At 43.3% G+C, this 21,420-nt stretch overlaps 1 protein-coding gene across 3 annotated transcripts in view; it reads right to left on the reverse strand.

Moving 5' to 3' along the window:
• Positions 1-21,420, reverse strand: part of myo6a (myosin VIa) — a 105,976-nt gene that overhangs the window by 51,218 nt on the left and 33,338 nt on the right. For 2 of the 3 annotated variants that reach the window (XM_034161613.1, XM_034161612.1), the window contains 3 exons: positions 18,041-18,121; positions 14,252-14,432; positions 11,634-11,778 (listed from right to left, as the gene is read on the reverse strand). In XM_034161613.1, coding sequence (XP_034017504.1) covers positions 11,634-11,778; positions 14,252-14,432; positions 18,041-18,121 — 407 coding nt within the window. Of the gene's footprint in view, positions 1-11,633; positions 11,779-14,251; positions 14,433-15,658; positions 15,668-18,040; positions 18,122-21,420 lie in introns of all 3 variants that reach the window. The other variant, XM_034161611.1, reaches the window with a different exon arrangement.

The following is a 21,420-nucleotide window of genomic DNA, read 5'->3' on the forward strand; positions in this document are numbered from 1 at the left end:
ACCTGTCTTTAATCTCTTCTCCCCCTTTTCGTCTTTTCCTCAGTCACCTACACGCGTGAGAAGCAGGTGTCTTTCTGCACAAACACAAGCTTTTAGCCGCCACTTAACATCCCTCTGAACCTACGTTTGCCATCGCAAATTACATTTAAACAGACGGCGTAACCTCGTTTGTCTTCTGCTACCACGATGTGATTACGTAGAGGAACACGTCTCCTGAATTCTCCACAGCAGAATCAAAACAAAGAGGTTTCTGATTCCCGGGGCGACTCAGCGAGTCAGTCTGCTGACTTAATAACATATTGGAGAGCTCGCTCTAAGAAACAGGCCACGTGTTTTTGCTGAACTTTGCTCCACCGTGTCGCACCTTGCAGTTCTTTTATGAGCCTGACATGACTGGATAATGGAAATGCTGAGTCAGGTCGCGAGCAAAGAGTGTGTGTGTGTGTGTGTGTGTGTGTGTGTGTGTGTGTGTGTGTGTGTGTGTGTGTGTGTGTGTGTGTGTGAGTGAGAGAGAGAGAGAAACAGACTGAGTCAGCAGCTGGGGCCTGATTGCGCGAGTCAGTGAAGCAGAGTTAGTTTACCGTCTTTGATGAGAACATTAACCACAGATCTCCACTGGAAGAAACATCACAGGCCCAACTTCAAAGCTACAGTGTGCAGGATTTAGTGCCATCTGGTGGTGAGACTGCATTATAATGCTTTTCATGTTTCCCTTCACGTTTTCACTTCTCCGGCAACAGGGATTCATGCTTGATGCTTCCTTGATATAACCAATACGTACAATCCTCCACGTCACAAATATCAGGATTCTTAAACTAGCTAGCCTGCACTAGCAACCAGTAGACCGCGTACAGAGGAGCAGCCACACTTTTTTTCTTCAATCTTCCAGCAACACTGCAAAATGCAGAGTAAGTATGTCCCTTTTGGGTCTCTGTGAGGCAGCAGCTGCTCCCATGAAGGACACATTCTCAGCTTCTGAAAACAATTCTCTGTTGCAAGTAATTATACACTAATGAGCAGATGGTTCTGAATGCTATATTACATTTATGCTAATAAACGCCTCCTAAATCCTCCACACTGTAGCTTTAAAGGCAGGAGCTGTGTGATCAGTGAGAAGAGCAGCGGTGTGGGATGTAATCATCATCTCCGCCGCAGAGGGAACAGCAGCACATATGGCATGTATTTGAAAACTGTCATTACCCAGAAGTGCCCAAAACGAGACCCTCTAAAGCCGCTATGCAAAAATCTGCTCCTTTGTTTCCGTGCTGCAGCCGGCAGTAAGTGAAACATGTAACGCTGCTGCTGACAATCAAGAGCGGCCTCGCACCTGCAAACGATGTCTAGTTGGATCTTCGTTTCGATTTTCTGTCGATTCATTCCACCTCCACTCATCTCCTCTTCCTCCCCTGGACTTTATTATTTTCTCACTCGGTTTCTAAGTGTGCATCTTGTTTACTTTTCACTGCATGTAATTTGATTTCTGGTCAGCAGAAAATAAAGGAAACAAAATATCAGCTTGGAATTTCTGCTCACAATCCCGTTCCCACTCCTTTTCATCTCTCAGCAGCCCCACAATTCCACATGACCCAAAACAGATCAATAATAAGCCGCCTGGCAGGAATCCAGCCTCTCTCCTCACTGTAAGTCACAGACTGTGAACACAATTCATTTTCTCTTACTGTTCAAAAGTGGCTGTTGTGCCATTGTGCTGTGACACTGAATCATTTCCCACCAAAGAAAAGCTTCAATATTGATTGTGAATAAACTGCTGAAGACAAGAGCACACATGGGGGGGGGGGACTAACTGTATTCCAGAAAAGTCACTGCCCTCTTCAATTAAACACTTATGCGGTGAGTTGTGGGTCCTGCTGTGTCTTTACAAATGGGGTTGAGCAAATTTTTCACAGGGCAGGATTCACCTGCACAATATTTGCACACAGGTAAATCTCATGAGCAGCCAGACTGCGATTGTAAATGAGACGGAAAAGCTCTTAGCACAGAGGGAGTGCCACGTCATTCTCTGCACAGGATGCTATTAAGCCACTAAATCTTTACACAAAAAGTAATTGTTAGCTGCTTTATTAATGTGTGAAATGCCTTTTCACTGCACCATTAAGTGATGGGTTTGACTTCACACCAACAGAGTGGACACCCATAGTTGTGTTCTTTCAAAAGCGCAACACGCAAAAATTGCACTTCCACTCCGGGAACATTCTGAAACACCACCCAGAAACACCTACAGTATTTGATCACATCATTTGCCCGTCACTCCAATTGGTTTGCAATTTTTCATTTCACCATCAGTCTTTCTTGGACAAACTCACTGCCTAAGAGGAAAATAAACACATAAGCGATTCCCACACATTCCCTCCTCTTTGTTTGGCTAATTGTCTATCGAGGTGTGTTTGCGTCAGTCTGTCAGTGTCCGCTTTGCTTCAGAAATTGCCTGGTACATACCCAAGCAAATGGTCCACCAAACATGATGAACGAGTGCGGCATCACTGGCACATTTGTGAAGTCACAACGTTGCCCGATTTAATGCTGATCAAACTGATGCCAGATCTTCATCCTCAGCCCCAATTAAACACCGCTACCACCCCTGTGATGCAGATATAATAAGATGCTTACATGAAACGGGGGTCATCAATCTGTGAAATATTATATGGATTTCTGAGAAGAAAATATCCCACAGTGGGTAGAGACGGAATTTCATGCAGGTGGAAGTGGAAGGACCTGAGAGACAGATTTATTAAGGCCATGCAGAACCAGGAAGGAAACACTCCCCCCAATCAGGTGGGAGTGTTTGTGTTTCTGCATCAAACTGCTCTCTGGGTTTATTAAAAACAGTCCCATTATCCCACTGATGGCTGCAGAACCTCCAGCAGACATAAAACCTGGGATGAGGACAAATGAGTGCTTGTCCACAGACAATCTGAAGTACAATCAAAGCTCAACACAGATCAGCTGTAAAAGCACCAGGAGATAATAGGTATTCATCAGCTACATGCAGGTGATTAATGAGTGGTATTACCATCTATAATGGGAGGTGTTCTTCGAGGAGATATCTGTCAAAGATCAGCGGATGTCCTGCCAACCAACAGCTACCTCCTGCTAAGCCTCCTCCATGAGGTGGCAGAAGGAATAATGAAGACTAAAACTATATTCCAGATGTAACGGTCTCCCACGTCTTCAACCATCTGCTTCCACCAGAAGGTCTCTTGCTACATGTACAAAGACAAACCGCTTCTCGAACAGTTGAAGGCTTTTCTTTTTGACTGTAATAAACATGATGGAAGTTCATCTCCATCAACTATTCATCTCCTCCATCTGCCATCAGCAGCAATGCTGGAATAACAGTGCCCTCTTCCTGTCTGAGGTCACACATCAGGTTCCTTACAACAAGAGCGCAGAAATCATACACAAATCATATCCGTGCCAACAACTCACCCCCCACCCGTGATAAACTACAGTGACAATTCATTTAGCCTCAGCACTATTTACAGCGTCGCGAGTGCGACGCGACTAAATCATCTGGTTTTATTTGTTTACAGGAATTACAGCCCCGTCGACATTAGTTGCGACTGTGATATACCGACTTCTTCATAAAACACATTTATGCTGCATCGAAACGGCGTGAAGTCAGACAGAGTGTGGCGTAGATCCGTCAGACACGTCCATTAAACACGAGCAGAACTGACAGGCAAGGCAACGACGGGCAGAGACACGAAGCAGCTTTAAATCATCCACGCCGGCTCCTCTGTGCACAGATGAAAAGAGGAGACATAAGCATTAGCGTAGGAGGGTTGAGATGGAGGTGAAAGGCTTGGCATTCAGATGGTGTGTGGCGGGTCGAGCTGCCAGAAAAACAATCACAGTCTTTAGACGAATGAGCTGAGGTGAAAATGCAGACGTGTAGGTCCGTCTGTGCGTGTCTGCACACAGCAAACACTCGCACTCGACTGAGCTGAAGTGGAGAAAAAGCTAATACCAGTTTCTTTTATGTGCAGTTTTATAGGGTTTTTGTGATGCCACGGCTTGCACCCCCACCCAAGGTTTCTCTCAGGTGATTGCAAATACACAACTAATCTAAAATGCATACAGAACTAGAGCTCTTGGTGAAATTCTACCGTACCTGCATTATGGTAAATGTCCACCAGGCGGAGATACTGCTCCACTTCAAGAACCTTGAGTACAGGTTGCTGGGGGACGAGGACAACAAACCTGCTGCTTGTAGTCGTAGATTAGACGTGTATTCCCTTTAGACTTTTTATTGCCTCGTGCAATAAAATCTAAGTTCTATTATCACCACAACAATAAAAAAAACCCAAAAAAACCAAATCACAATTACACCGATACAAGAATATACAAGAAAACTAGCAAATCTAGGCTCGGTGATTTAAATTAGGCATTAATGGTACCTTCGTCTGAGTGAGTTTAGCATCAGTATGTGGTGACGGTGACCCGTCACATCAACACCAAAACACATCGTTTCTTATCCCCGGAGGGGAATCATAGCTGGCGGAACGCTGCGGCTTGATTGGCTGTGGCTGGGCAGCCAAAATTGTGATTAAATGTTTGCGTGGGCCTCAAGATTTTCACATCTCAGCATGGTGGGTGTTCTTAAATTTGGAAATGGAGGATTACTGGGTGAATCCTTTCATCCTCTAAAAACTGACAATAGGCGAAAGCTTCCAGTTGTGGCGCCTGAATGCTTCTTTTTGTGTCGCTCTTTCCCTGAGGAAACGCCATTCTTCAGTTATGAATGTGGGTCGGCCTAAGCTCTGTTAAACATGCGACTGCAGGACGGCGCTCTCCCGGGAGCTCCAGTCATTTTCTTATCAGCGGCTATTTGTGCGACTGCATCTCAGTCTTCCTGAATCATCCTTTTCATCACTACAAGGATCAGCTTATTAGCCGCCTTCAACTCTGCGCCTGTCGTAAATCAGCAGCGCGGCCTGATGGGGTTTGTTTAGGCGTCTTTTCACTCCGGCTCAGAGGCCACACACTAGCTTATAATAGCTGAAGCTCTCCCCTGGCGGTGTGCAGCAAAAAAAAAAAAAAAAAAAAAAAAAAAAAAAAAAGTATAATATCCTTTCAAACACCAACTTAAAGCTTCACGGATTCACATCTTGTTAAGATGAAGCCAATTTATGAACTATGAATAGAACAAACTGCCTGACTGGTTTTACGCACTCCCCCCCCCCCGAGACTCTCAGGTTCATTCTAAGCCGTCTTCCCCTAAACAAGACCTGCTGTGCACCCGAGATAGTTGCCACCCATCATGGTAACTTAGCGTTTTATTCCTCATCTTTCAGCTAAAGCCACACTTTTGAAGTAGACAAAAGAATCAAAATTTAGGAGCTCAGCTCATCTTTTTTCTTGAGTCTGTTTATTGGCGTTTTACGAGCTTTACTCAAAAACCCAAGAACAGACTCCTAAATAATTATAGAAAATAGAATTTGGGGTAAACCTGCAAACATATTGGATGTTACTTGATGCAGTTTGGACAAAAGGAGCCATCAGACGGACACAGATGGAAAAGTGAGGGCTTCCTTTTGCAGGACTTTTAAATTCCAAAAATAAGCAATATGCACAAAAAAATTTGTTTAATGGACAACTTATTCGATGTTATTTAATGCAAATGAACATGGAGTGTTGGCCCACAGGTTTGAAAAGTATGAAATAATCTACAGACAGTGTTAAATCAAGTCCTTTATAACGCTTTTAATAGAGTTTAACTTGATTTAGCGCAATTTGAATTGGGACTACGTAAAGTTCTGGTCCTCTGGTTTTACTCTGAAAAATTTACCGTGTGGACGATGCAGTATCATGCACACACACACGCACACACACACACACACACAAAACAGAATCATATCCCAGGAAAGTTTCTGCAAGATCCATGAAATCACCAGACAGATGAATGGAAAAGTGATGCACAACTACCCACAATCCACTGCAGTTTTCTGGGTCCTGATGAAGTAAATCTGGAACATGACAACAGATGTTTTCATTTCTGAATTTTTTTAGGATGCAGGAGAGGTACACTATTTGACTCCAGCCAGTCTGTATTTCAATTTGCTTTACCAAATAAAGGCCATTAACAATATCAGAGCATAACTGAGCATAATTTCACTTTCAGCATGCAGCAAATCATAAAGGTCATCGTCCGTAATGGAGTCTGTAAACAGCAATGTCATCACTTTTGTTTCCTCGCGCACACATCCACCATCAATGTAATAACGGCAAACATCAACTAGAGGAGGAGAGCAGTGAGAATTTCCACTCTTTTTCCTCTCTTGGCCCACACAGTCAGCATACATGTGGAGATTTAACCGTAGATCTACTGCGAAAAATAAAGCACAACAGCTCGGAAATCTGGGGATAGTTTGGGAATAACGTCTCACACATTTCAATGTGGAATACGGATCTCTGCTGGATCACAAAATACGAAGTGTGTGGAAAAGAGCATTATGATGTCATAAAGCAAGAAACAAATCATCCCTTGGAGGTGCACCTGCATCACTTCAGCTGCTGTTTGCATTTATGTCAGAAATCGCCTACGTTGCCTTCAGTGCTGACGTTGACCGTCTGGGTTCCGGAGAGGTTGATTCATAGCAGGTATTTCTCCCAGCTGCTCTCTACGTTTGAAAAAGAATTAGGGTTATGGCATCCTCCAAGCAGCTGGGATAAAGTGCTCCAGTTATGGCTCTCGACAACTGTTTTCCGCCATTTATGCTCAATAAAAAAAAAAATTAAAAAAAAAGGTTATTTCTGCCAGCGATGAGAGATGATGTTCCTTTGTGCATCTTCTCTCAGCGCCACCAGGCAACCGGGAGTTTGGAAAAAGGGAACTGTATGAACCCCTTTATTTACAAACTATATATAATCTACTTTTATCAAAGATCAAGACAAAAACAGATTCTGAAGCTGCAACAAAATCCATCTGGGGAACTGTACAGGTCAGGTCAAGTCTGTCAGCACACTCTGGCCTCATGTGTCGCAGTATAGACCTCACTTAGATCCTGGATAGCAACTGCTACAGCAAGGTGGAGTATGGGCGTGCCCATGACCTTCTCCAGCTGCTGGGATCATCAACACTGAGGGACCTGTACGCTGATCCAGGGTGCAGCACCACATGGCCAAAACGTCCTTACTGATGTTTCCTGACCACATAACTGATCCTCCTCATCAGAGTCTCATTCAACACAAACTCATTCCAGCGATACCCAAGAACCCTCCAAAGAGACCCAGCTGCAAGTGGATCCAGCTGTCACCTCAGGTTACTGGTTGACATCCAGGTCTCACATCTATATAGTAAGACAGGAAGCAACAGAACCCTGAAGACTTTATTTCTCCTGTAAAGACACCAGCATCGCCCAAACTCTCGATCCAGTGACCTCGTGACTCCATAATCTCTTTGCAGGTGTCTCCTGATCTCAAACACTGAGGACCCAGAGATACGATGCCTCTATGGGTTTGAATCTTTCACTGCAAAGGGTTACAAAAATTTTGTCAATGACCTTCTCAAAGTTCAGTCACCCTGAAGAACAAGTGTCACCACGAGAATGGGTCACACAGCATTGAAACATCCAGATGGTTTGCCACTTTATTTTTAATAACTGCTGGCACAAACACTCACATTTGATCTGGAGTCCATCTCAGATAAAGGGGCTCAGCCAGCCAGCAGTCTGAGTGCCATTGAGATCCACTTTCACCTTCAGGTGGCTCGAACCTGCTCCGCCGCAGTGCTGCGGTGCCTCGTTTCAGTTTATATTCAGATCTCAGCTGAAGTAGGCATTGGCGTGCCTCTCTGGACGCTGAGTCCATGGCAGGCGGCACCGCCATCTGGTCCGGGGGCTGTGTGAGCGTTCGCGGATGTCTGCACTCATGCCTACTTGCATCCCTGCGGGTCAGGCACGATGCTAGACTTTCAAAGCGCCAATATGTTAATAAGTTATGTTCAAATTTGTGGCCTTCCAGGATTTTAGTGGCACAAACATCTTGTGTTTGTAGGTAAGCTTCACGGGGCTAACACCACCGTAGACTGAACCTGCTGGAGGACATGCAGCCAAGCACGGACTTTCCAAGTGCTCCCTGTTGGAGCAACAACAGATGGTTTTCGAACCTTTACAGTCACACTGAGGAAACATCACAAGGCTCCAAGAAAGACACTTTTACATCGCCAGACATTCATTAAGAGGGCTGTGCCTCATTAAGTTGCGTAATGAGGTTTTCTTTTGACAGGATCACAGCACAGAACAGTTCAGACAACAGTTACTAAATATGCGTCTTGGATGGTAAAGAATCTTCTGGCCCACCTGCCCTTCCCAGAAGATTTAACACCTACAGAACTGCGACAAAACTTTCTTTTAATGTCTGAGGGGCATTATGTCATCTTCTGATGCTTTTCTCACCTGTGAGGAGCGACGTCCATTAACTGTTGGTGGGGCGTTTGTGAGCTGCCAGACTGCTTAACTGCACGGCAACACTTTGGTTTTGTTCAGTTTCTGCAGTAGTTGGAAGTCACCATATTATCTCATCTATATCTTTCTCTTGATTCTCAACTGGTATTTTAAATGTTTCAGTTGTATGTACTACCTTCTGAGATACATTATTTATTGTATATATTTTCTTACCAAACATTAAGATAGTTTATTACCCTGAGCGTCAGTGACTGTGGATATGATAACTCAAAAATGGCTGGATGAGTTTCCTCAAAACATGGTGGGAATATTACTTGGATAGACTTCTAGAGGTGATTATATTTTGAAGGGGTTTGTCAAAGGACAAAGAAAATGTAGCCTGAAAAACACCTTTTTCTGCCCTATATGTCTACCACCAATAAGCCTATATGCATCAAATGTGGTGGGGATATTACTTGGATAGATATCTAGAGATGATTAGATTCTGTAGTAGTTTGGTCCAGGGTCAAAGTCAAGGTACATCATAATCAAGAGGCTCAGATGAATGATCTAAAACATATATTGATCAGCAAAATGTGTGTGACTGAATGATTTTATAATAAGATTCAGAAGTGACATGATGAAGTCAAATATTCAACACCATCATTCATATTCACCATACATTTATACTGTGGTGTGTAAAAGGCACATTACAAACATCAGGCGTCTGATGACATTTGTATACATTTATTTTAATTAATTTGGAATTCTTATTACTTCTTCCAAATCTGACATATGTACACTCAACAAAAATATAAACGCAACACTTTTGGTTTTGCTCCCATTTTGTATGAGATGAACTCAAAGATCTAAAACTTTTTCCACATACACAATATCACCATTTCTCAAATATTGTTCACAAACCAGTCTAAATCTGTGATAGTAAGCACTTCTCCTTTGCTGAGATAATCCATCCCACCTCACAGGTGTGCCATATCAAGATGCTGATTAGACACCATGATTAGTGCACAGGTGTGCCTTAGACTGCCCACAATAAAAGGCCACTCTGAAAGGTGTAGTTTTATCACACAGCACAATGCCACAGATGTCGCAAGATTTGAGGGAGCGTGACAGCAGGAATGTCAACCAGAGCTGTTGCTCGTGTATTGAATGTTCATTTCTCTACCATAAGCCGTCTCCAAAGTCGTTTCAGAGAATTTGGCAGTACATCCAACCAGCCTCACAACCGCAGACCATGTGTAACCACACCAGCCCAGAACCTCCACATCCAGCATGTTCACCTCCAAGATCGTCTGAGACCAGCCACTCGGACAGCTGCTGAAACAATCGGTTTGCTTAACCAAAGAATTTCTGCACAAACTGTCAGAAACCGTCTCAGGGAAGCTCATCTGCATGCTCGTCGTCCTCATCGGGGTCTCGACCTGACTCCAGTTCGTCGTTGTAACTGACTTGAGTGGGCAAATGCTCACATTCGCTGGCGTTTGGCACGTTGGAGAGGTGTTCTCTTCACGGATGATGCGAAAGAGATGTGTTGCACTGCATGAGGCAAATGGTGGTCACACCAGATACTGACTGGTATCCCCCCCCCCCCCCCAATAAAACAAAACTACACCTTTCAGAGTGGCCTTTTATTGTGGACAGTCTAAGGCACACCTGTGCACTAATCATGGTGTCTAATCAGCATCCTGATATGGTACACCTGTGAGGTGGGATGGATTATCTCAGCAAAGGAGAAGTGCTCACTATTACAGATTTCGACTGGTTTGTGAACAATATTTGAGGGAAATGGTGATATTGTGTATGTGGAAAAAGTTTTAGATCTTTGAGTTCATCTCATACAAAATGGGAGTAAAACCAAAAGTGTTGCGTTTATATTTTTGTTGAGTATACTTGCTAAATTTCGGTGTTTGTTTGCAATCACACTGATTTAAATACATTGTACTGTTTTTATAATGCATTTCTATTCCTCCCAGAGAGGACATATTTCTGAAGAATAAAAACTAATAATCTTGAAGAAGAAAAAAAAAAAACACCTCTTGAAATCAAAATGTTTCTCTGTGTTGATGATGCAAAGTGAAACCAGACTGCATTATCCTCTTTGTGTTCCATTGTTATTTTGTTATCTTCATACGTATGCGTTTGTACTGTTACAAAATGACTCCAGAAGTAATGAACCATTGTTCACTAAACAAATGAAATGATTTGATGGGAGCAGAAGCAGCTTGTACAGGCATGTCGGTACAACCACTTTTTATTGCAAGCAGTGAAAAGTTCTGACCAATGCTGGAACAGACTCCAAATTAAGAGACGGGGCGGAGCTTTTCCCCACTGCCAGACAGGTTTTTATGAATTAACAGGGCTGGGTACTTTTTGCTTTTAAAGACGTGGAATGGGTTTAAATACTATGTGATCTACAGCTGATTTTCACAGAACTCTGCAAAAACATTGATTTTTAAATTGAAGCAGTCATTTTTTTTGGTTTCTCACTTTGTCCTCGTGGTCGCCACAGCGGTTCCAATATTGATCCACATTAATTTGACACAAGGTTTATGCCGGATGCCCTTCCTGATTCAATTCCAGGTGGAGAATGGGGCACAGGTGGCCTTGAACTGGGAACCTTCGCTTTTGGAAGCAAGTGCAGCATCTGGTTGCTACATTTAAATGCCACATTCTATGGAATTGAGTGTGTAAGTCCACGGAACCCCGTTTATCCAAGAGACAGTCACCCCTTTGGCGTTTTAATGAGGCCAGCAGGCGGCACTGTCAAACTCGTGACTCACATGTTATAACGTGATCCACATGTTAACTGTCAAATAACTGAGTGGTCGCTCGTCTCCCACAGACGGAGGCTTCTGATGTCATTGTCCAATCATTTATTCAGGTTTTTCCTGTAATCTGTCACCCGTGTATACATGCACCTTGTGTATTTGATTCAGCAACGTCTCCCCAAGAAGGCAGCAGGATCACGGGCGAGACAGTGACACCAACACACAACAAAATCACTCATTACAATTTGCAAAAATGGCTGACTAAAAAACAACCACCAAAAACGGTTTCTAAGTATTAGAGGAAGCTGAAAACCTGATGGATAAGTGTAAATATACTCTTTTTAGTAGATTATTGAAAATGATTATTATTACAGTGCTTATTCATTTATTAATAATCAGCCTGCAGGACGATGAAAGCCTTGTTTCCAGTGTCTCTTACTTGATGACTGTTCCTTTGGTGCCCCCTGCTGTTGTGAGCATCACCCTGGTGGTGAGGCTGACTCTCAGGTCCTCCTGGTCCAGACCCAGCAGCTCGGCACAGTACTCCAGCGTCTTACTCGACTGGTTCCTGATGGCACAGCCGCCTGTGGATCAAAGAAATGAAACATCAAAGCGACCATATCAGGGCAAATATAATAATAATAATAATGATAATTACTATTATTAACAGCTTCTAAAGAATGTGAAGGAAACGAGTTAATATCAGCTCGAAGGAATCGTAAACTCAGCTCATGTTTTGGTGAAATACGACATGCTGCTGGTTTGTTGGCAGCATTTGATACGACTTCTAATCAGCTCCCTGCTTTGAAACAACAGCTCAATTATGCACGATTAAATATTAATTAAACAGCAACCACTGTGTTGTCTTTGTGGATCTGGACTTGAACTGTGCTGTGCACACAAACCCACTGATTGCTGGGTGAGATTGTCCACATTCCTCTGATCAATGTTCAGTGAGAGCCTGCGTGAAGCCAAATTAATTTGAAATCAATGTTTGGCTTGAGAATGAAAAGAAAGGAAAGAAGGAAATCATTCAAATAATCAGAATAGAGCCTCAGACTGGAGCCTAATTCCTACTTAATCAGACTTCATCACTTGCAGTCTCTCTTTCTCTGTTCTGGCTGTCAGCGCCGTCCTCAAGCACTAAAGGGTCTGTGATTTATAAGAAAGCACTGGCATCTGTTAGAATGAATAGTTCATTCACAGACGTTCACGGCACCTTTGAGACTTCAGTGCTGCAGGTCAGCACGGAGCCGAGTCCACAGCCGGAGAACCAGGAGAGTCAAACACACACCACGCACATCGGCAAGGAGCTGAGAGACTGAAATCACGTTTATAACGACCTCTGCAGAGGAGGTTTTACAGTTTGAGTCTGAGAAATCTCTGGATCTGGAAACAGGCTCTTGAGCTGCCGTGTCCACGGCAACCCTGGAACCACCCTGGGTCCTGGATGCCAACCACCCAAGCAGACAACCAGCCCATCCCTGTCTCGTGAAAGGAACCACTTGCCCGCCCCAGACAGGTGAAGGGCAGCAAGTCCTAAAAGATCTTTGCGCCTGCATGTGGCCGCCTTAATTTCACAAATGCAACACCACAGTCACTCAAGTTAAATGAGCGCACAGTATCCATTAGCCTAGGCCGTCTTCAAAATTAGATTGTTATCTCCTCAGCGTGAACGCGCTTGCTGTATGATAAATGCCCACTGTGAGAGCCAAACTATTTAAGAAGCCTCATGCTGCGCTCCCCCTCGGTGGGAGAAAATGGAAGGGGAGGAGCCGACAGCGAGAAACAGCACCAGCGAGGTTCAAAGGATATACGTTATTTTCATGGAAAAATCAGCCATCCTGCAGGGTTTCAGTGCAAAAGCGCTTTGAGAAACGAGACGCGTGCATTCTGTGACACGTTCGTTCTTGAAATAACAGCTGGAATAATCAGTGTAAGAGTCACATTTTCTTCAAAACATGTGATTAAGACCCATTTCAAGTCAATGGCGTTTTAATTTCTCATAAAAACACAGGCTCGTTCTCCCTCCCAAACACCAAAGTTAAGGAATCTCAGAGAAGCATTTGTCACTGAAGATAATGAAGCTGAATGGAAACGAAGGCAGATGGAGGCCTGAATATTACGCCGATCAATCAAAGTGCAGAGCTTTGAGAGATGAGATCAAAGACAGATCTGCCTCTGAGGAGCCAAACCAGCGGAGTTTAGGAGTCACGGAAAGTGAGGGATGGCTCGATTCTGATAGAGAGCAAATGCAATCACAAAGCGCTGTGGACCGTAGTTTGGAAACTCTGCACTTTTTTAGATCATCAGTCAGAGCCGACGATAAAACAAATATGACGCCACATCCATAGTCTTTGATCTCTGAAAAAGCTCAGTGTCTGCAGCTTTGCAGCTCACTACTCCTGCTTACACAAACAAGGTGATGATGGTTTGGAGGTTAGACAGACGGGCTTTAGACCAGGTGGAGGGTCGTCAAAGAAAGGTGTACTGACTTTGACTTTGCAGGAGACACTGTGATCTTTGTGGAATCAAGATCAACAAATACTTTGATTGCAGCACTTGAGGAACTGGGAGCATCTGGGTTTGCAATTGTTCTGGATTAAGATTAAAGGTCCAGGCTTGGACTACCTGGACTCGACCATCAGAAGTGTGTCTGTATGTGGTGAAAGTGTTGAACCTGTAGACACATTCACTTATCTTGGATGTGGCAGACGTGCCTCAGGGTCTTTGGCCTTTGAGATGTCAAGAACTTATGGAATCATGAGGTCAGTGGATAGACGTATGTGGTAATGTCTTTGTAGAAGACTAAAAATCCAACTCTGTAGGGTCCTGGTGCTTCCTGTCTTACTGTATGGTTGTGAGACTTTGGGATTTAGGGCCTTGCAGTGGTACTCAGGCTTGGTTTTGCGAGGGGTACTGCGCTGCTGTTACATGCAGGACCGAAGACGTGACACGAAAAAACACGCCGCAGTTGTCCAGTTAGACATCCTCTTCCCGTTTCCCACCAGTTGCATGATGAAAATGTCAACACACCCACTCTACAAATCAGGTTACCTGATGTGCTTCCAGCCTCCTCAAAGCCGATGTTGCCGAGGTGCAGAACACCAGCCACCACCCTGAACAAGTCCAGCTTCTCAGTGTCGTCGAGACCAATCTTCTTCATGGCCACAACCATGCGGGTGAAATCGCTGTGGTCGTCCAGCAGGGGGTCCTTCAGGGCGCCCGACTTCAGTTGCTGAAAACCAGGACAGAGTGAAGGCCGTTACATCGCCTTTAGCCTCCAGATCTTTTCTTTAGAACACAGTTTGACTGACCACACCACTTCTCTGACAGAAAAACTGCAGAATTTTTCCACACACGAAAATTAAACGTTCCCCTTTAGTATTACAAAAAGGAAATTTAGTTTACATGATTTTAACTTCTCATTGTTACTTCTTAAATCAAGTTAGAAACACGTTATAACAGCAGGAGCTACAGATATAAAACAATAAATCTACTCATCATCCAACAGATAATATAAAACTAGTTTGATGATTAACAGTTTAAATTGTTTAAACTGTTTAAGTTTCTTACAGTTACTGAAATGTGCAGATTTGTTTCTATACGGTTTAATTTCATAAACTGATTTTAATCAAAGCCACTAGTTTATTTTATACTTGTTATAAATATTTCTAAAGCAGTGACAAAATGCCAGAAACTGGCATTTGAGTGGCTACATGAGCTAATCCCCTTCTGTTCGCCGATAAAATTACATTCACATCCTTTAAATGTGATCAGAACTGATCTGGCACGTACCAAGGTTCGATACAGAATAAAACAGATTATGATTTCACATTTTTGCACAAGAGGTGATGAGGACAGTGTAAATCTGCAACAGAGAAAAGGCAGAAACACTCAGCTAAAAATCCCACAACAGAAGTAAAAGAAGAAGAGCATCGATCTGAAGGAGCTGCTGGTCTTTGGAGATAAAAATCAACAACACTCAGGCTGAAATAAATCAGACTTTAACGTAATAAACATCACCTCTTTCAATATCTGCCCACTGCGCTGCATCAGAAAAAAAAAATAAATAAAAAATATAAAGTTTGAAAAGGTGGTTTCACAAAGCAGGATGAAAACTTCAAACAGGACCTGAAGGCTTGATCAGGGGATCTAAACTGGAGGCCTGTGGGCCAGATGAGGTCCCGCAGCTTGGCTCAAATTTGACCTTCAGAAATCTATCAGACATTATCTGCTGAGGACGCCAGAGATTATCTCTTTGATTGATCAAGCTCCCTCCCCACCCCACTCTTCAATATCCTCGCAACACAGGAAAGTAGGAAAGCACATGATGCACTGCAGAGTCACTAAACACAGCATGCACTAACCCCAGAAAAGAGGAGAACCCACAGTGTTACACCTCATTCACAGAGATAAGAAAACACAAGAATCCCAGAGCAGGAAAGAAGAACACCAAGTCACCTTGTCCTCCTGTGACACACCAGATGAAGCAGTGCGAGGAGACATGCAGTGATTATTATTAACATACAAGCACCTCAGCTGAAAGTAAAATACATTTCATTATTGCTATTCTCCACTTTCTGTCTCAGTCTACTTATGCATTTTATTAAATGTGTGCAGAATAACACTGTTTTTACATCAGAGAATAACAAGATCATACACCTTCTCCAAGTCCACAAAACACATGTAGACTGGATGGACATACTCCCAGGACCCCTCCAGGATCCTTGTGAGAGTGAAGAGCTGGTCAGTTGTTCCAGTTGTTTATCTCATTAAACTCCGAGGCTTTGCCAAAGCTGTTCGATTAGACCTTCGGCCTAGTCTGCTCTGGTACCATGTACACTTATGAGCATCCTTATGTTTGAACATGATGGAGATGATAGTTTCTTATATCATAAAAAACCCCACAAATTCAAATGTATTTACTCGTCTGCTCAAGCAAAGAAAAGTAAGTTCAGGTTGTAACAAAAAGTCTCGTCGTAGCGGCTCAGAAGATTTTCTGGAATGATTGCCCAGGGAGGAATTAGGTGGAGCTCCAGAGGCTAAAATGGAAAGCAATAATAAGAGTTGCACCTGATGCATCTGTTCAGCAGAGGAGACAGGAGGCAACACTGAAGGAAAGAGGATTAGGAATCATATTACAGCAAACAGACAGCAGACGTGATGAATAAAAAAAAAAAGACTCAGAAGAGAAGAAAACAAGATGCAAGGATTAAATATGGACATGCTGAGTCATGTTTAATGAGGCGCTAATGGAGTTTGCAGAGCGTGAGCTGCCTTCACGCAGCTCATAAGCAATTAGATTTTCTTTGCAAGCGACTGAGAATGAAGCACAGCTCGCAGGCTGTTACCTTTTTTTGGGCCCCAGATGTAAAAGTGTTTTCTCTCAAAGGACAGCAACCGCACGTCTGACGCACTCATTCACAAATACCCAACATCAGTCGGTTTAAGTGTGCGGCAGCTGAATTTAGCACATTTTCAAAGGTCAAATAAGACATCCAGCATCATAACGAGCTCAGACGAAGACACCAGACGCCTGTCAATTAAATCCAGGGGGGGGAGGAGCCTAAAGGTCTTTACAAATGCAAAGTTAAATCAGAGTACAGACAATGTTGACCAACCAAGAACTGGAAACAACGTCCAAAAAACTCATCAACCTCAAGATGAACCGATGCAACAAAAACCAGGACCTTTTGGATCAAGTCTCCATGACGTGATCACACACGATATTCAAAGAGACTGATTCAACCACTGAATGAGCTCCATGAGCACCCACAGTGCAGCGTGATGGGCATCATGGGGGGTGTAAGCGGTTCGTGGACATGCAGCCCAACAGGTCTGCCTGTTCTAGACTGCTCGAGAACACCAGGAGCATATAGATCTGGAGTTAGGTCAGGAAGGGAATCAAATGTCATACTTGTGATAAAATGAACATTTGGATCCATAATAGATATTTTGTGGAGATTCCAAGCAAAAGAGAAGCTTTTGCTTCTGCCCCGCACAGGTTCACTGTTAAACGGTCCCATTTATGAGTGTTTTGTTATTGTTGAGTCTGTGTGCCGAATCAAATCATTCATTTAAGACTGATCTTCAGAAAAAAAAGACTGGAGTTACTCTTTGAATGGAGTTCTTCTGGACGTGCATGATGGGACCTTTTTGAGTGTTCAGGGAGAAACGCCCTCTAATGAGTGCTGATCTACCCGACTGATCAAATTACTTCACGTTCAACAATAACTCGAACTGTCAAGAAAACCTGCAAAGACACAATTCTGCCTTCTCAAATATGATGATCTGCTGCTTTCCTGACTTTATATCTTCATTAACTGAACACCTTTCGATAATGTCACCACAAGAACTTGGCGTCAACTATGTTTAGCAGTTTAAAAAAACAACACACTGACTTATTGACTTGCAATTTTTGCAAAAGGCTTCAGAGTTTTGTGACAAAGACTGACTCCTGTGACAGACAGAAAAGCAGCAAAATGAGGCTGCCTGAATGTGAATGTCCACTGAAATCCTTCTCGAACCAAATCCACAAATGAAAGAGGCTTCAGCTGCGAGCAAACTCCTGGAAAACCCAAACCAAATTCCGACTGGCTTTAACGTCCACACACCAAAACAACACTCAAACTTCAGATAAAACAAGATGTTAGCTGATGTGACAGTTTATGGAGGATCAGGTGACTGATTTCTAAAACCTTTTTGTCACTTGCGCAGCGGAGCGGACGCTGAAAACAGCTCCGACACACTCTGGGTATTTTCCTCCTGTGTGCCGGCTTACAGACCAGGATGAGCAAATTAAGAGTGAAGAATCGATGGGAGTCAGGCAGCGGTTTACTGTACCTCTGGGCTCTTGCGGTTCTGCAGAATCTGTTTGTCTGTGTCTTTGGTGGCGAAGTAGCGAGTACATCCTCTGTTCAGGTACTGCAGCAGAAAGACGGGAAAGCAAAACCTTCAGATGATTAAAGATGATTCTTCTTTAATAACAGCACCAATGAAAACTTTACCCAGACAGAACTTTTCTGAAGACGCACTGCAAAATGGGTTACACTAACTAAACAAATCAAAGAAAAGAACTGAAGAAAAACAAACTTAATACAGAGAAGACAAACAGAGGAGGAAAAAACCAACTGTAACATTACGGCTCCAAGTACTTCATAAAATGTCAGTACACACAAATAGCTCTCAGGACTCAAGAAAATTACCCCAAACAGTGAATAAAATATTTACCTCTGACAGGTCAGAGCCAGTTTATCGCAAATGGAACCAGTTTAAAATTGGGAAAAACTGCTTTAGATCCGCACAAAATCTTGACTGTTTGAGCAAATCCAATGATAACTTTAAACTGAATTAAAGCAAAATTGACTCCCGTCAACTGTTGTTGTGTTGTGTTCTGTATTGTAAACCTTTTTGCTAGAATGGCCTAAGCAGTGGGTCACCCCTCTGAGTCTGGTCTGCTTGAGGTTTCTTCCTCAAATCATCAGAGGGAGTTTTTCCTTACCAGATCTTACTTGTGTGAAGCACCTTGAGGTAGCTTTGTTGTGATTTGGCACCATATAAACTAAATAAATTGAAAAATAAATTGAAATTTGCTGTGAAAATCTGCTGTCAGATTCCGTTGTGACCAGACAGCAACATAATTCTCGGAACCGCTGTGCACGCTGCGACATGGTGCACATGGCAACGCAGGAGAGCCACCGAGGTGTGCGGATGATCTTTTTGTACTGTACGTTTATTGGAACAATCAAAATTAATTTCAACTATTGAAACGATTGATTAATTCTAATTAAACTATTCTGCAAACTGATAATTTATTTGATTACCTTTTGCAGAGAAACTGCACAAAACTACTACTCACTTTTGGTGACTGCTCTCTACTGCCCCCTGTTGCTTCAGAGAATATCTCAGCAGCGAATGCAGAAGAAACTTGTTCACTTTGTGCACACGCCGCACGTAACGGTCACAGGCCAAAGTCCAACCCAGGATAATAGTGAGTCACATCACTAAAATCAACTTTTTACAGTTAACTGTTCCATAAGTGATTTTCTGCCACTAGATGTCACACTGGCTCCATTCTCAGAACCAAAACAAAGCTTTCTTTCTCAGCCACTCCACATATGAACAGATCCATCAATTGTGTGACAAAGCTAACCACATTCTTTGTCTGGAGCATTTTTAGCCTCCAGATTTGAGTTTTGGAAATTATTTAATATAAGCTGGGGGGACTTACATGCACACGCAGAAATCTCATGTACCAGACGTGCATGCATGGAATATCAACAGAGGACAGCAAAGCTGAAAGCACAGAGGGAGTGTTACTTCATTCTCTGCAAAGGACGCCATTATGCCACTAAATCGCACATAGAAAATAGTTGTTGGTTTCCTTTATTATTGTCTAAAATGTCATTAAGGGTGTCTTTAACATTCAGATCTCATATAAAGTGTCCTCAAAGTCCTACAGTTCCACGACTGCAAAGACAAGCTGTCCACTTTAATCGTTCCACTTTCGTAAAACAAAAGCATCTTTTCTTGTGCATCCAAGGATGTAAAAACCTCCTCCAGCCTGCTGCTGGTCTCAACGCTTCAGAATCCAATAATTAAATTTACATTTGCACAAAAAGCAATTTCATACTGTTGGTAGTAATTGATTTGCTTCCGGTTTTAATGGCTTTTCACCAGCTGGCCTCCCCTGCTGCAGACAGAGATATGAGCTAAAGACGGCACTGACGCAAACTTTCCGGGTGTCTGCGGGCTGCAGGAAATAAGTGATTGGACAGCGGTTTGCCGTCACTGGCTTATCTTGTTTGGAGAGGCTAAAGTGTTTAGACCCAGCAAATGGACATTAAGGAAATGTTTCATTTTGAGAAGCAGCCACAGGGAGGCTTCATTCAGGTGGCAGCAGACTGTGCATCCTGGTTTTCCACCTCTCAGACTTCCCAAGCAGATGCCGCTGTGCTCTCACATCTACACAGGTGGAAACATTCTCCCTCGTGAGACACTGGTGAAGTTTTTCTCCACTTCATTAACGGGACAACAACATTTAACAAAGGTACTTCAAAACGTTCTCATCCACAGCTGGAAAACAACAACAAAAAAAACATATGCAACTGTCGTCGTCTTCTTAAATGTGAAAACCAAATGTGACGGAGCCGTCGTTTCAGTCATCCCTTCATTTTTTTTACATTAACTTCCTTTCTCCTTCCATTATTTATGAACATTTACTTCTTTCATTCAATTCTCCATTAACCACCAATTTGCTTCAGTCACGTCTTCTGTATTTACACTCAACAAAAATATAAACGCAACACTTTTGGTTTTGCTCCCATTTTGTATGAGATGAACTCAAAGATCTAAAACTTTTTCCACATACACAATATCACCATTTCCCTCAAATATTGTTCACAAACCAGTCTAAATCTGTGATAGTGAGCACTTCTTTGCTGAGATAATCCATCCCACCTCACAGGTGTGCCATATCAAGATGCTGATTAGACACCATGATTAGTGCACAGGTGTGCCTTAGACTGCCCACAATAAAAGGCCACTCTGAAAGGTGTAGTTTTATCACACAGCACAATGCCACAGATGTCGCAAGATTTGAGGGAGCGTGCAATTGGCATGCTGACAGCAGGAATGTCAACCAGAGCTGTTGCTCGTGTATTGAATGTTCATTTCTCTACGATAAGCCGTCTCCAAAGGCGTTTCAGAGAATTTGGCAGTACATCCAACCAGCCTCACAACCGCAGACCACATGTAACCACACCAGCCCAGGACCTCCACATCCAGCATGTTCACCTCCAAGATCATCTGAGACCAGCCACTCGGACAGCTGCTGAAACAATCGGTTTGCATAACCAAAGAATTTCTGCACAAACTGTCAGAAACCGTCTCAGGGAAGCTCATCTGCATGCTCGTCGTCCTCATCGGGGTCTCGACCTGACTCCAGTTCGTCGTCGTAACCGACTTGAGTGGGCAAATGCTCACATTTGCTGGCGTTTGGCACGTTGGAGAGGTGTTCTCTTCACGGATGAATCCCGGTTCACACTGTTCAGGGCAGATGGCAGACATCGTGTGTGGCGTCGTGTGGGTGAGCGGTTTTCTGATGTCAATGTTGTGGATCGAGTGGCCCATGGTGGCGGTGGGGTTATGGTATGGGCAGGCGTCTGTTATGGACGAAGAACACAGGTGCATTTTATTGATGGCATTTTGAATGCACAGAGATA

Source organism: Thalassophryne amazonica, chromosome 21 (assembly GCF_902500255.1).
Source record: "Thalassophryne amazonica chromosome 21, fThaAma1.1, whole genome shotgun sequence".
Taxonomy (NCBI): Eukaryota; Metazoa; Chordata; class Actinopteri; order Batrachoidiformes; family Batrachoididae; genus Thalassophryne; species Thalassophryne amazonica.